The sequence below is a fragment of the Peromyscus eremicus genome, chromosome 3, assembly GCF_949786415.1.
Source record: "Peromyscus eremicus chromosome 3, PerEre_H2_v1, whole genome shotgun sequence".
Classification (NCBI taxonomy): domain Eukaryota; kingdom Metazoa; phylum Chordata; class Mammalia; order Rodentia; family Cricetidae; genus Peromyscus; species Peromyscus eremicus.
In genome coordinates, this window is record NC_081418.1 from 35,981,238 (window position 1) to 35,997,387 (window position 16,150).

A 16,150-nucleotide genomic window follows, 5' to 3' on the forward strand; every position below is an offset into this window, starting at 1 on the left:
TTTAAGTTGGCTCACAGATCCTGTGAGTTTTATTCGTACCTCAAGCTCTGCTTCTCTTGTCCCATCTTCTGTTGCTTTTCAAATAGACTGCATTGATGGCTGCTCCCGGAACTTGGCTTTCATTCTCCCCTCTACCTAAGGTTCTCTCTCCAGACTCCTTATTGTCTTCCCCAGTTTCATGCTAAATGGATATCTGTGCATTATTATAATGAAACACCAGACATTTATCTAATGTTGAGTATTGAATTTTCACACGAGATATGCATGTGAAGGTATGTAGTTGGGGAAAAACATAGTGAAATCATAGTGACAGCTTCCCGAGGACTCCATGGAGAACAGGTGGAATAAGCAATCAGACCTTATTCATGCTCTTTACTGCTGTAATGTCTTCCTTAGAAATAGCAATTTTTTTCCAATTTCATCTTAGATAAGTAATGACAACTCACACCTTTATTTTTATGCTATTGACATACATGTCACTTTGTTGACTCATATGATGTTAAGGGACCAGGCAGATTTCTCCTTCCCATAATAGGTATCAACCTACTATTTTTGCTTCCCTTTTTTTAACTAGATGATTTATCTGCTTGCATTCATCTACAACCAAAAGAATAGCTGCATATATTACATTTAACTACATAAAAAGTAAAAAATTTTATATTCATTAAAACTGTGCTCAAAAGATGGTTTAATTTACACTTTTAGAGTTTTGTCAGCCATCATATAATGTGACAAAAAATGGATGATTTCTGTGGAGTGATGACAAGAAAAAGAAGGCAACAAGCTCTCTTAGAAAAGTAATTAATCTTTTAACTAGGCAGTAGGAATGGTAACTCAGGAAGGCAATAGGAGAACCATAGAGACATGAGGCAAGAGAAGTCAACTGGTACCTTACTAGGAAAGCAGCACAAAAAAGATGGATTTGGAGAGATTCTGAAAGAATGAAAGCAATAGTCTTCTAAGTTCATGGCTATACAAGGGGACCAGTGGAGGACTGAGACTCATCTCAACTGCCCAAGATGTTTCTCTTGTGTGAGTGAGTGGAGAGATGATACCTATAGTTCGTATGGAGCAGATCCTACTTAATCAGTACAGTTTCATTGATGCAACTAGTAACCTAGTGATCAATCATCACATATAAATACAGCATGCTGAACTGCTACCCCACAGGTTCTGGCTGGATTCACATGAATATCATTAAAGTATTCTTCTAATGTCAGCTAAAATTTATATAGCCATTGCCTACTCTTCTCCTTTACCTGAAAGTCTAAAAGTAGAAATTAAGTCACCTTATGATAATATCATAATTCAGTATAATATACAATAGTTCTTGGATTTAAAAACAACAGCTAAGTATTTTTTGAATACTTACTTCTGCAAGTCACATTATTACTTTGATTTTCACACACCAAAAAAAATGTATGAATTAGGATACATTGAAGTAAGGCTTTGGGCAATAAAGTAGGCTGCCAAGTGCATGAATGGATCAACCACTTAGATTATTTGAACGCAGGACCTAATTCCCAATAAGAAATTCCTTGTCTTTCTAAAAAAAATCTTTTTACTGTATGTATGCTAGAGTACATGTATGTGAGGGTGCATATATATGTATATTCACATATGCATGCATGTGTATGCAAATGAAAACAAAAGGATGACTTTGAGTGTTGTGTCTTGGAAGTTGTTCACTTTGTTGGATAGAATCTCTCATTAGCCTGAAGTCTAACAAGTAAACTAAGCTGGTTAGCCAGCAGGTCCCAGATAATCTGCCTATCTCCACCTCCCAGCACTGGGATTGCAAGTGTGTTTCACAATATTTGACTTATTACATGTGTTCTGGGCATAAACTCAGATCTTTCTTCTTTGAGGCAAGTCCTTCAATGATTAAGCTGTCTCGCTAACCTAGTATCTTGCCTTTTGGGTTGCTTTCTCTTTCTAAAAATAATTTACTAAATTATTAGAGACCCATCAATACCTTTAACTATTTTTCCTGTAATCTCCACCAACTATACTTAGTATAATATGTTTGCAGACAAACTATCGTTTTTAAATACATGGAAATAAAATGTGTTCTTTTAATTCATTCAAAGAGATTTGAATGATGTAGATTAGCAGCTTGGTATAATAAGAATATTTATTCTTGTCCTTCCTCTCTAAATTGTGTTTACTTTTTTCTTATCACTTCTTGAGATTGAAATTTTCACACTTAAATATTTGTCTTGATATGCATAATTAAACCCAGAATAATTCAAGCTTAAATGGCTAAATCTTGGCAAAACTAAATTTAATGCATGAACTAGAGGAAAGGACTAATATAGCTTAAAATCTTTGAATGTAGCTGCTGTATTCCACTTTCGGCTGCTTGAGCTCACCATGCTAATTTGATGGATTTGAAAAGGAAAGGCTCTTTGATTCGGAAAGACACTGCAGAAAATTGATGGGCATGAATCTGGCATTTTGTCACTCAAATGAATATGATAATGATGGTATCATTAGGCAAAATAATAATGTGACAGTTTCATGTAATGAAGGAACACTTCTGCACCACAGAATTTAAATGCTGAGCACCTGGATTCCCAGATGTTTACCAATTTCTGCCACACAAACCCCTCTGCTCACCTATGCTCCCTGAACAATAACTTTGATAGGTGTTTGGTAGTTATAGAGCAGAAGTTCAAAGGCATAATCACTGCAGCTGGTGGAGGAATAGTATTCTCTTGTCCTTTTCTTAAAATCTACCTCTGTTTTCTCAGTAGTATAATATTATATGAATTATTGAAGGAAAATAGAAATTAGAACTCAGTGGTGACCTTTATTCAAATATTTGTCAAGTATTTTTTAAACAAGACTTTCATATCTATCCTTACCATTCAGTTTAAGTATAAACAGGAGGAAGGAGATGGAGAGGAAGGGGAGAGAGGGAGGGGAGAGAGAAGGACTGAGAATGTATTATGCATGTGTGAGGTGGAATTTATCTTTGTATAGAAGGGATATTTCCTCCATTTAGAAACAATCTCAGCCTCTTTCTATTGTCCACTGATGACTGGTTTACAGGGTCATCAGTTTTGTCTGGAAGCCAAGTTCCTTAATAACTACTGCTTATTCACCAACTTACTGTGATTCACAGGTGACTTGGAACCTGTTGTAACAGGTAATTGCTTAACTTCCTCCTTCATTATCCTAGAGACAATGCCTTGCTTTTATTTCCAGTTATTATTAAAAGCACAAGATAATAAATGAGAAGGTAGTGTCTATTGAGAGAGCAGCTTCATTCAAGTGGCCATGAGTAGTTTTTATTTACTTCAATGATCACACAGAACCCACCTGCTCAATGCCACTAAACAATGTGTGATGCCAGCTTTGTGACTTTGCAGAATGACCTTTTTAGAACTTCAGGTGGTCTAATTTTCAGTTCTCTTCAGTAGCATGTAAACCTGGAAGAAATCATGAGGCTAATGCTGGTACACCTAAAGACCAAATACCATTCACTGGTCATGCGGCAGTGGTTCAGCCTTGGGTACTTGGGATTACTTAGGAAAGACATCGTTCCTGACTCTCCCTAATAGTCAGGATTCCTGAGTCCAGATGCTCTGGCTCAACTGCTCTGGGGTATGATCCATGACTGAGATCATTTCAAAACTCCTCAGATGGCTCTAACATGAAGTTCAAAGTTGAACTCTCTTAGCCAAAGCCTTATAAAATTTTCGGCCAATGACTGCTTAGTATTTGTGAGTCACCTCTGGCCATCAATTGTTATTTTCAACATGTATGCTGACTTTACTTACTCAAGTACTAATCTAGAATTCTTAGTGCACACCAAATCTCTCTTTGTGAGTATTGATTTACTGAAGAGTCCTGCTATAGAACAAAAGATAATATTTTTGTTGATTTTTTTTAAAAAATCAATCTAATATTGCTTGAAAGAGATTTAGAAAGGATATTCAAGTTTTCCTTTTTGTAACCACTCTCAACTGTGATTTTTAGGGGTGATTATAAATGTTCTTATTTTTTGGTGATTAGGTAGAATATTTTTAGTATACAAAATAATAAATTTTCCAATTGATTTCTAGTTCCTAATATCATAAAAAGGGACCTATATCTGCCTCGTTAAAGTTTCCTTTTCATTGTATAGATGGAGCACTAACTAGAACTCTCAAGGGAATATAGAACCCAAAAAGAAGCCATGGCTTCCAATAAAGCCAGTTTGTACCTTTAAAAAACTCATTTCATTTGTGTGTATTCCTATAAAAATGAAAATTATATTTGAATGATCAATATGAGCTATCATCTGATAGTCAGAGCCACGGATGTGGGCCAAAAAAAGAATCATATCATCTTAATACCTGGGCCTTTTGCTCTTAGAAACAAAAGCTTTCTAACAATCTATACAATATTGTGAAGTACATATTGCTTAACTGGATTGTATCTCATATCTCTTTTCTAGATTTGCTTATGCTTCAGGTCTCATCATTCAATATTTGGGCACAGGATTAATTAATCCCTGAGTAAATCAAGTCACGTATGACTATTCATATATGAATATTCCTATCAGCTTTCTAAGTTTTCCTCAGAAAGTTAACCAGGGATGTATGCTAACCTGGCTGCCAGAGTGATCCCTCAGTCAGAGTCCAGTACTGGGTACAGCAGGAGAAAAAAAAAAAAAAAAGCATCTGAGATTGGATAACAAGGAGAGTGTTTTGAGTGTCTAGTTTTAACCTTACAGATCTGAAGTCAAGTAATCAATCTTCATTCAGATGTCTCTAAGATTAGAAAATTCAACATCTCATTCTAGGTCTGCTTCTGTTCTAAAATCTCAGACCCTTTTTTCTTCTGTTAGTGGGAAATGTGTCAGGTGAGAGCTTCGCTGTTGAGATAATATATAGTATATTATCCATTAGGACAGAATCCAAGAGGAGTCTATAGAACAATGCACTAAATAATACTTAATGTACATCAAATGTATAATTAAATGCTAAAATACGCTACATTCATATTATTTTCTAACCATGAAAAGCCAAGGATATACGTAAATATATGGGGAATATTAATGCACTTTCTGAATTGAATTAAATGTAACTTCAACTCTACTTACTAATAGCAATTTGATCATAAATAGATGATAAGCAACATTAGAACGTGACTGGTAGAAATGTATAAACAGCTAGCAGTGAGAAATCACAAGAAAGAAAATAACTTAAGAATTTAAAACAAAAAGAGCCGGGCTCTTTTGGTGCTCTGGCCATCAGATTTTCACGTATCGAGAATGTATCTGTATCGTTGCAGTTCAAACCCCTGCATCCATTTTATGATGTAGAATGTCTCCAAAAGCCAAATCCTAACCAATATACACTTTTCAGTGTGATAAAGTCATGCAAAATATTTTCAAAAGAGGTTTCCCTCTGAAAGATTAAACCAGCCAATATATATATATATATATATATATATATAGATATAGATATAGATATATATAGATATAGATATAGATATAGATATATTTTACCCACAGCATTCTCTTGATTGAAACTCAGTATGAATAGGTTGTCCTGTAAGTCTGTGGAAATCCATCTGGACAAATAGCAAGACTTCAGGTGGACTATACTCCTTCCTAGAGGAAGGAGGGGAGAGCTTATCATTTTGCTTGTTCCCTTTGAGAGCTTGCCTATATCATTTAGCTCTTGGTCTCATTCATTTATCTTCTCAGCCCTCAATACCTAGCCTAGTAGCTTCATGGTGGCCTTTCTTTCCTCTCAGTTTTTAGCTTCCAAGGATCTCTTGAATTGCCAGAGAGCCCCTCCTTTCTGGGTAATATAGAATAAGATCTATACTTAAGAAGTTAATATCTGATGAGCAATCTTATTTCCATTGCCAACCTTAATTCCTTTTGCCATGTAAATTTTTCCATATTCATAATTCATAGGGATTAGAAGGCTGGCATTTGGGAGCAGGGGGATAATGAATAATTCTGCTGAACACAGTTTTAAATTCAAGTAATTTTTTAAAATTTTTCATATGTGTGGTATGTATGTATATGTTCCTGAATACTTACATATGCATGACTATATATGTGTGTGTGTATGTGCTTGTGTGTGTGTGTGTGTGTGTGTGTGTGTGTGTGTACTTGTGAGATGTGTGTGTATGGGGGGGTGGGTATGTGAAGGCCCTATGAAAATAGAAGATGTCTTACTCCATTTCTCCACCGTATTCATTGAGGTAGACTCTGAGTAAAACTGGTCTGGCTAGCTAGATTGCTCTAAAAATCTTCATTCTCCGCATCCTGAGTGCTGGAATTGTAGGCAGGCTTCCACATCCACCTGGTATTTATGTGGGCTCTAAGGAACTGACCTCCCATCCTCATGATTATACAGTAAGCCATTTAACCACTGAGCCATATTGCCAGTTCTTTTAAGTAATGTTTCTTAATTGAAATAATTCATAAAGGCTAATAATACATTTAGGCTATTATCAAAATAGTAATAAAATGGTTATCAAAGGAATATCTACCTCATCAAGTTATTATGAAAATTAAATAAGGAAATGTCCATAAAACATTTTAAGTGCATACAGTGCACTCAAATTTAAATTCATGTAATGAGTCTATACTGTGTAAAAATAGCCCCAGGATCTATGATGAATGCGTAGCCAAAATGTAATACTTAGCAAGATGCCTGATCCTGAGGTTCAATGGTGAGTGTATAACCATTATTTAATTACTTATTCAGATTGTGCTCCTAATATAATCTCTCCCCTAGGAGAGTCAAACTGATACAGGGGCAGAATCACAGAGAATTTTGTCAATGATTAAGGCTTCCCAGTTGTATGAGTCCACACCTCAGTTCCCAATGACTCAGCATTCAGGAGCCCTACATGTTATGTGATAGACACACCTTAGAAGCCAAGTACTGTTTGTCCAAAGTCAAATGCATAATTGGCTCTAAGGACAGAGGATTCCAAATGGCATGCACAGAATCCACAAAGCTGCCAAAGCCTCTATCTCTTCTACCTTCAACCCAGTGTGCTATACACATAGCACTGATTTCTACATGGCCGAATAGCAAGACGGAAAGGAAGCTTGATATTTTAATACTGGGTGCTAGATATTAATACTAACATTGTGAGGTCAAAGAATCATACTGGTGCCCTACCTTAACCCTGTTTCAGCAACCTTTGGGGTCATCTAAGGCTCCTCTGAAACAGGGACTGTGCTCCTACCTCATACCTTCTCTTTGCTATTCTAAACTTTTGTATCAGGTGTTACAGAATGGTGCCATCTTTGCAGACACTGGATCATAGTCTTCCAGAAACTGACCTTGGGGTTTACTTTTCATGCACATTTAAACGTAGTAGAACTTGTGACCTATGACCTTCACAACAAGAATGAATTCTATTGACTGATTAAACAGAGCTCAGGGCTAGTGCCTAGAGGAAGGATCTGTGATAAGCATAAGCATAAAGATTGTACTGGTGGAGGATTCAAAGTACATGGGGACTCTTTCAGAAGGATGTGTTCTATTCACTGCAGGATGAGGGGCTAAACAATGCTCAGGATATTAGGAGGATTCAGGTGGAGGTTGGCTCCTAATAGAATAAAAAAGAATTCTAGGTGTTCAGACATCATTCATATCTTTCCATTGAAGAAAACAGGCCCGTGTGATTGACAATCCTGGTTTCTTTAATGCTTATTCTAAGCTGCGCTTCCTACAAGAATGCATACAGACTTTTACTCCCTAAACATTTATACCAGCTGTAAGAGCAAGAGCCTTCAAAGGGCCATGCCTTAACAAGGTGGCAGAGGTCAGTTTCTCTAAAATTAAATCTTGTCCCTATAGACACCTAAATTATATAAATATCTTGGGAATTACTTTAGGAGCCTCATGTCTTATATATCTGTATTCTCCAACCCGCAAATTGCTTCAGTGTTTAGGATATCATAATTTGAAATATTGTATCCTTTGACTACTCTTTTACTCCAGTAAGAAGGATTATAATGAGAGAGGTATACTGCAGCTGTGCAGACAGATCAATGATAGTACACATATCCACCATCCATGAAGATCTGGATTCAAATCCTAGTACTAAAGAGAGATAGAGGTGGAGAGGGAGAAGGAGAGAAAGGAGGAGAGAAGTTGCTTGACATATACCAGACTTATAGTACCTTCTAGGCCAGCTCTTTAAATAACGAGAAAAAAATCATATTTTTCACATAGAGCCCAACCCACTTGATTTCATAAATATACTATGAGAGGCCTGTGCCACGTGGTCTACCACAGACTTTGTGGTCCTACTGCCTCTTCTTATCTCCTCTACTGGCTATGAGATTCTAGGTTTCAATCCGATCTTTAGCAAAATAAAATATTGAGTTAAATAGTCTCTAAATTCTTTTTTTGTCTTAAAATCTGAAAATTCTATGGTGGCCAGGATTTGTTTGTCTTTGGTCCACCTCCCATAGAAACGTACATGCTCTCCAGGAAACTTGCCTTGGTACAATGGTGCTATTGACGGAGAGAGTGTGTGATTTCTAGCAGAAGTGTACCGCTAGCAGCTGTGAAGAGTAACAAATGATTGAATTAGGCAAGTTATCAGCAGTTAGGAAAACAATTTGGAAAAATCCTCTGAAGAGAGACAAGTTTACCTATCAACTCACTATTTTCAGATCATGGGCAGCCCAGAAAAACTATCTCTGTATTTATTTAAAAAATGAGAGAATTCCATCAAAAGAAGGGCACAAAACCATCCAGAGTGCTGTGTTTGTGTTCACATTTTTCACTGAGACGATACTCACCAGAATTAGTTGTATTACAGTCTTTCATTCATTTGGATGATGAAGGAGAATATGCTAGGGACATATTAATTATGAAGCAGGGAAAGTCACAAAGGATGTAGTGTCCACATGCTCTTGACAGGGTGAATTGACATTTGCCAGAAAGTCTAGGGAGGAGAGTTTATCATCATGAATGCTAAATTTACAAAATGACCATTGGCATTCAATATACTGTTCTTTTGGTGAAAATATTTAATTTTTCAATATAGAGGAGCAATCCAGCAATCATACAGCACAGCTTTCTTAGATAAATGCCTTTAACTGAAATGAGAGTGCATTAGCGTTCTAATAGCCCTACACTGTCCCAGAAGGAGCTGTCCTTCTTATTGGGTAGTTAGAAACATGTTTTTAAAAATTCTTAAAAGCACAAAATCTACTGTTTTAGAGACAAGACCAGGCTTGAGCCAAGGAAACATTTTCTGTTGCCTTCCCACACACTGGTATCTAAAGCTAAATATTCTTGTTTCTTTAGGAGTTGAAGTTTGTCCTTCTTCTCCAAACTTCTTGAGAAGAAAAGGAATTTGACCTTGAAGACTGGCCAGACACTATTTCCTCTGTGACATTTCTTTTCCAACCACTCCCAAAGAGATTTATCCTGAGTGTTTAGCTATGTTGTTATTTGTCTGTCATCTCACCCACTCAACTCTGAGCGATCTAAGCTGAGGAAGATGTTTTGTTATTTCTGCTCTCCTATTTAATTGGCTTGGTGCGTGTTTGGAGTTGCTACTCCCTGAAGACTTTCTTCAATAAGTAAATGAAAGTACAATAAAGCATTGGTAAACGTTGTGGTTTGGATAGGGTTTGACTATATTCCTCAAAGGTCCATGCGTTTAGAACATATTCCCTGCTATGGCGTGTGAGGTGATAGCACCTTTAAGAGTCCCAGTGGGTATACCTCGGTCATATGGGGGCATGTTCTCAGAAGAGAACCCAGCCCACTTTGACTTCCTTTCTGTTGTAGCCTATAAGCCTATCTTTTTCTTACAATCTTGTATGAAAAACCACAAGTCTCCTTAAGTGAGCTGGGAATTATTGTGCTTACAATATTTTGTTTTACCCAAAAAAATGCTTCACTTTTCAAAAACCCACTTTTTAATAGAGGGAAGAATAGCAATGAGTGATATCCAAAGGGTAATTTCAAATTAAGACAGAGTAGAAGAGAAAGTACCTATACAGAGACATTTTCTTACTTTACCAGTACATTTCTGAATTTCCATTGTGATAGCTCTGAGCTACTTTTGGTATCCACATCAAATTCAGCTGTTTGGTACACTGGAGTTTGTTGCTATGGAGATTACAGAGATAGCAGAGTCACTAGCATGGACCATTATCCTAACAACTAGGAATCGTTCCCTCTCATAGAAAGAAACTATACCTATCTTGGGTGTTCATAATATTTGTATTCTCACAAGTAATTTTAGATTGTAATTTTCCATTTAATGATAAAATCAGACCATTGGGTGTGGTATATTTCTTATTAAAATATCAATTACATTTGAATCTGTAAACATCTGAATTTACATTTAGCATATACGTTATTAACACATATTTAGTAGTGTTTTTTATAACTCCCCAAATTATTATTATTTAGATTTATTTTATGTGTATGAATGTTTGCTTGCATGTACACCATGTACATGCCTGGTACCCATGGAGGACTCCTTGAACCAAAGTTTCAAGACTCTGAGCTGTCATGTGGGTGCCAGGAAGAGAACCCAGGACCTCTGAGAGAGTAGCAGGTGCTCTTAACTGGTGAGCCATCTCTATAGGCCCAAGTTATTATGAAATAATTTATATTGTTTGATCCATGTAATTTCTATGAAATGGAAAGACATATTGCTTTATTTTCCCACCTTACAAATGAGTGTGAAAAGACTCAAATGAGACAGTTTGCTCAAGGTAGTTGCATCCATTGTGACTTGATAATTCCTCATCAGCTTATGACAACTTCATGCCTCTGGATGAATCATTATTTCTAACTCTAATAATTAATGTAAGTTTTTTGATATTAGCATCTTTCTCATCTTTCTCATTGTTCCAAATGTGTCACAGGGAGGTCACTAAGTAAGTAATAGCTGCAATTTCTAGTAGTATCTTTATTTGTTTGCCAATAAGTATGTCAAGGAAACCAGAAAAGCTTAGCTTAAAGCTAAAAGGATTCACAGTACAAGTACAAAGTGCACTTTTGATCCATCCCTTTGCCTCTGACAACTGAGTACCTAGGTAATAAACAACCAATGAGTGTCTGTTGAACACTAGACTCATCGAACATCATAAGTAAGGGCTTCTCTAGCTCTCATACACATATACAAGCAACTGATGCATCCAAATCTCTTAGTACCTCTGATTTACTTGATCTTAGAGAAATCTTTCTGAATATTTGAAAGTAAAATTGTAAAGATGTAGATAAGACCCAGAGATAGGCTCATTGGCAGGCTTAGATTAACATGTTTGATTCAAAAATCAGTGGAGAGGAATGTTGAAGAGGGAAATATCTAACATCAGCTTTTCTCTTCTCCTTCCTCCCTTCCTTTCTGAACCCCTCCTCAGGCCTCCTCACTTCTCCATGTAAGCACTTCCTTTTCTTAATCTCCCTTTGGGTGGATCATGCTCCCTCTGCCCAGCTAGGCTTCCCAGGGAGATGTGCCTACCCTGTGCCACCTGTAGAAGTCCTAGCTCTCATTCTTCTTCCTGTCCCATCCCCCAATGACATCTGTATCTGATCTGTTTCATTACTGTAAGATACTTATAGCTGCTTAACTAAGATGCACAGAACAATATTGTATGGGCTATCTTACATGCACACACACATACACACTCATGCACACATTACTGCCTGAATATCATAACAGCTTGTTCACTTCACTGTTTTCCATATTCTCTGGTGATCTAGTAGAGGTCATGTGGGTAAGAAACGTGCTCGCTTGTTTTTATCTTCAGTGATTTCAGCTTCAGTCCTGAGAGGAGTAAGAGACACAGAGTAAGTTCTTCTGGCATTCTGGATACCATCACCTATGGTCAGACACCTTGCTCACCCTTGATGCAACGGTGAGGGGCTTGGTCCTGCCTCAACCGAATGTGGCAGGCTTAGCTGTCCCCCCCTTGGGAGAACCCTGTTGGAGAAGGGGATGGGGTGGGAAGGCAGGGGGAAGTAGGAGGAGGGATGAGAGGGGGATCTGTGGTTGGTATGTAAAATGAATTAAAAAATTTTTTTAAAAAAAAGAAGAAAAAGGAAAATGTGTTACTTTTCTAAAGAAGCCTAGTGGCCAAACTCTCAAGCCCAGCAAAACTGAAATGAAGAAGAATATTGAGATTTAAGGGGTGCTTGTGGTGTATTTCTCACTTCATTAAATAAAGATGTGTTGAGTAAGATTATGTCCTGGGAATACAATTAAATTCACATTTGAACTATAGGCATCTGTGCATTTATTTTAAAATTAGCAATATTGTACCCACACTCTATAGTAACTTAACTATTTAAGCCACTGTTGTGTTATTATTATCATGGTTTTATGTACTCTCAAAATTCTTATATTGGAAGTAATCACATTAAAATGAAGTCACTAGGTTGGGCATTAATCCAGTACTACTGGTGTCATTATAACTAAGAGAAGTCTAAGAACAAGGGAAATAGTCTTCCTGGGAGAGAGCCCAGCAGCTAGTTATCAAATGCCAAATGGTAAGTCCTGGATACACACATACAAGCAACATTCTACAGACTGAGCAGATTATATTTAGGAATATACACCACAACAACAATTAATGAAAAAGGAGGCCATGAATTTGAAAGAGAACAAGAGGGAATATATAGGACAGTTTAAAGGGAGAAAAACAAGTGAGGAAATGATATAATTATATTATAATCTCAAAAATAAAGGGAAATTCTAAAGGGGGTATTTCGCACATAGAAACCAACACAATAGAAGGGAAACTATGTAAAGATGAACAAGAGAGAAGTCTGACGTCAGAGAGAGGTCTAGAATAAAGTCTTCCCACATTGCCTTTCCATGGAGCTACCTTGGGCTAGGCATGCATGTCAGTCCTTGGTAAGTCACTTGCTTACCATACATGAGATTCAATCTGTAGTAATAGTAGATAGATAGATAGATAGACAGACAGATAGATATGAAACAAAAACAAAACAAAGCCTACATCTTGAATCTGAGTTTGAGACAGAGTCTCATGTAGTCCAGGCTAACTTTGAACTCTTTACCTAACCAAGAATAACCTTAAATAATTACCCCCATCTCCCAATGGAAGTACATGATGGGCCATCATTACCTCTTTCAAGCAACACAGTTCTATTTATAATCTACTAGACTTTACTACATTGCTATAATTGCTGTATCATATTAATAGTATTACTATAGAAGGGAAAAACATCGAGCAATCATGTAATAATGTGATTTGGAACTCTCAGCTAAGTTATTTCAGTAAAAAGATTGGCTCAACATCCTAAAGCCAAGCATAGCTATGCAAAAATGGAAACCTCAGCAAGAAGGCTTTACTTAGGCAAGAATCTTTCAGTAAAGAAATACGATTCTATGTTTAAGACTCGGTGTCATGGTAGAGGCATGCCCCGTACTCACCTTGTGGCTGTTTCATAAACTTCAAACCCCCACTGAAAGGGTGAAATGTTGGGAGTGTGTCCTGGTCTTCTACTGGGTGATAAGGTTTTTCTCACAGGTCTGGAGTTGACTATCTCTGTAGGCTTGACCATACCAAGCTTCAAACTAAAAAAAGGGTAATATGTGGATAATTATTAAAGAGACCAAATGCCAGCAGCCTCTTGAGAGGGCGAGATCTTTTGCATTAGTGGAGCCAAGTACTGAGAGAAATATATGGAATAAAAAAGCAAAGTCCGCCCTCACTCACCACTGACAGCCTGCTTCGCCTCGTGCGCTCCTGCCGCCACCTCGCAGAAATGCTTCGACTACCCAGTCTTTCCTCAGATGAGACCAGTGTCCTCATCTCACTCAGGCCTATGCCAAAGATGTAAAATTTGGTGTGGATGCTCGAGCCTTAATGCTACAAGGTGTAGACCTTCTAGCTGATGCTGCAGCTGTTACAATGGGGCCAAAGGGAAGAACAGTGATTACTGAACAGAGTTGGGGAAGTCCCAAAGTAACAAAAGATGGGGTCACTGTTGCAAAGTCAATTGACTTAAAGGATAAATACAAAAATATCGGAGCTAAACTTGTTCAAGATGTTGCCAATAGCACAAATGAAGAGGCTGGGCATAGTACCACCACTGCTACTGTTCTGGCACGTTCTATTGCCCAGGAGGGCTTTGAGAAGATCAGCAAAGGGGCTAATCCAGCAGAAATCCGGAGAGGTGTCATGTTGGCTGTTGATGCTGTAATTGCTGAACTAAAAAAGCAATCTAAACCTGTGACAACCCCTGAAGAAATTTCTCAGGTTGCTACAATTTCTGTAAATGGAGACAAAGACATTGGGAACATCATTTCTGATGCAAAGAAAAAAGTTGGAAGAAAGGGCATCATCACAGTGAAGGATGGAAAAACACTGAATGATGAATTAGAAATTATTGAAGGCATGAAGTGTGACAGAGGATATATTTCCCATATTTTATTAACACATCAAAAGGTCAAAAATGTGAATTCCAAGATGCCTATGTTCTGTTGAGTGAAAAGAATTCTAGTGTCCAGTCCATTTTACCTGCTCTGGAAATTGTTAATGCTCATCGGAAGCCCTTGGTCATAATTGCTGAAGATGTGGATGGAGAAACCCTAAGCACGCTGGTTTTGAACAGGCTAAAAGTTGGTCTCCAGGTTGTGGCAGTCAAAGATCCAGGGTTTGGGGACAATAGGAAGAACCAGCTTAGAGACATGGCTATTGCCACTGGTGGTGCGGTATTTGAAGAAGAGGGGTTGAGTCTAAATCTTGAAGATGTTCAAGCTCATGACTTGAGAAAAGTTGGAGAGGTCATTGTCACCAAAGATGACGCCATGCTTTTGAAAGAAAAAGGTGACAAGGCTCAAATTGAGAAATGCATTCAAGAAATCACTGAGCAGCTAGACATCACAACTAGTGAATATGGAAAGGAAAAGCTGAACGAGCGGCTCGCTAAACTTTCAGATGGAGTAGCTGTGTTGAAGGTTGGAGGAACGAGTGATGTTGAAGTGAATGAGAAGAGAGAATTACAGATGTTCTCAATGCTACAAAAGAGCTGTTGAAGAAGGCATTGTTCTAGGAGGGGGCTGTGCTCTGCTTCGGTGCATCCCAGCCTTGGATTCCTTAAAGCCTTCTAATGACGATCAGAAAGTAGGTATAGAAATTATTAAAAGAGCACTCAAAATTCCTGCAATGACTATTGCCAAGAATGCAGGTATTGAAGGATCATTGATATTTGAGAAAATTAAGCAGAGTTCCTCGGAAGTTGGTTATGATGCTATGCTCAGAGATTTTGTGAACATGGTGGAAAAGGGAATCGTTGATCCAACAAAGGTTATGAGAATTGCTTTACTGGATGCTGCTGGGCTAGCCTCCTTGCTAACTACAGCAGAAGCTGTAGTGACCGAAATTCCTAAGGAAGAGAAGGACCCTGGAATGGGCGCCATGGGTGGAATGGGAGGGGGTATGGGAGGTGGTATGTTCTAACTCCTAGAATAGTGCTTTGCCCTAATCAATGAACTGTGACAGGAAGCTCAAGGCAGGTTCCTCACCTCTAACTTCAGAGAAGTCACCTGAAGAAAGTGACTGAAGAGAAGGCTGGCTGATCACTATGACCATTGGTTACTGGTTTCCATTGATGATCTATAATGGTTTACTGCTGTCATTGTCCATGCCTACAGATAATTTATTTTGTATTTTTGAATAAAGACATTTGTACATTCCCGATACTGGGTGCAAGAGCCATATACCAGTGTCTTGCTTTCAACTTAAATCACTGAGGCATTTCTACTGTTCTGTTACAGTCAGGATTGTAGCGCTGTGTCACCAGATGAGAAGTTCAGAAGCAGCCTTTCTGTGGAGAGTAAGAATAATTGTGTACAAAGTAGAGAAGTATACAATTATGTGACAACTTTTGTGTAATAAAATTTTGTTTAAAGTTCAAAAAAAAAGAGCAAAGATCATGAGACTTAATTGTGGAGAGGCAACGACAAGCTACTCAGAAACCTTTATTTTATTGGAAAGCTCTTTGGAAAAACACCTGTGTATAAGATCAGAAAGGGTGGTGGGTGGGTCAGCTATTAACTTGCTTTTGGGGGGGGGGGATTCTAAGTAAGTCAAGGTATCTTTGGACCCAGTTGCCTAAGAGAAGGGACGGTGCAGACTTAAGTCTGCCGCTGCAGCAACAGCAGCAAATCA

General features: G+C 37.8%; 1 protein-coding gene across 1 annotated transcript; it reads left to right on the forward strand.

The window, feature by feature from the left end:
- Nucleotides 1-260: 260 nt before the first annotated feature.
- Nucleotides 261-15,551, forward strand: LOC131906229 (60 kDa heat shock protein, mitochondrial-like). Its single transcript, XM_059257011.1, is given in 5 exon segments — nt 261-272; nt 13,781-14,396; nt 14,399-14,971; nt 14,974-15,003; nt 15,006-15,551. Coding segments are annotated over 5 exon segments (1,665 nt in total). The 3' UTR covers nt 15,440-15,551.
- The last annotated feature ends 599 nt before the right edge of the window (nt 15,552-16,150 follow it).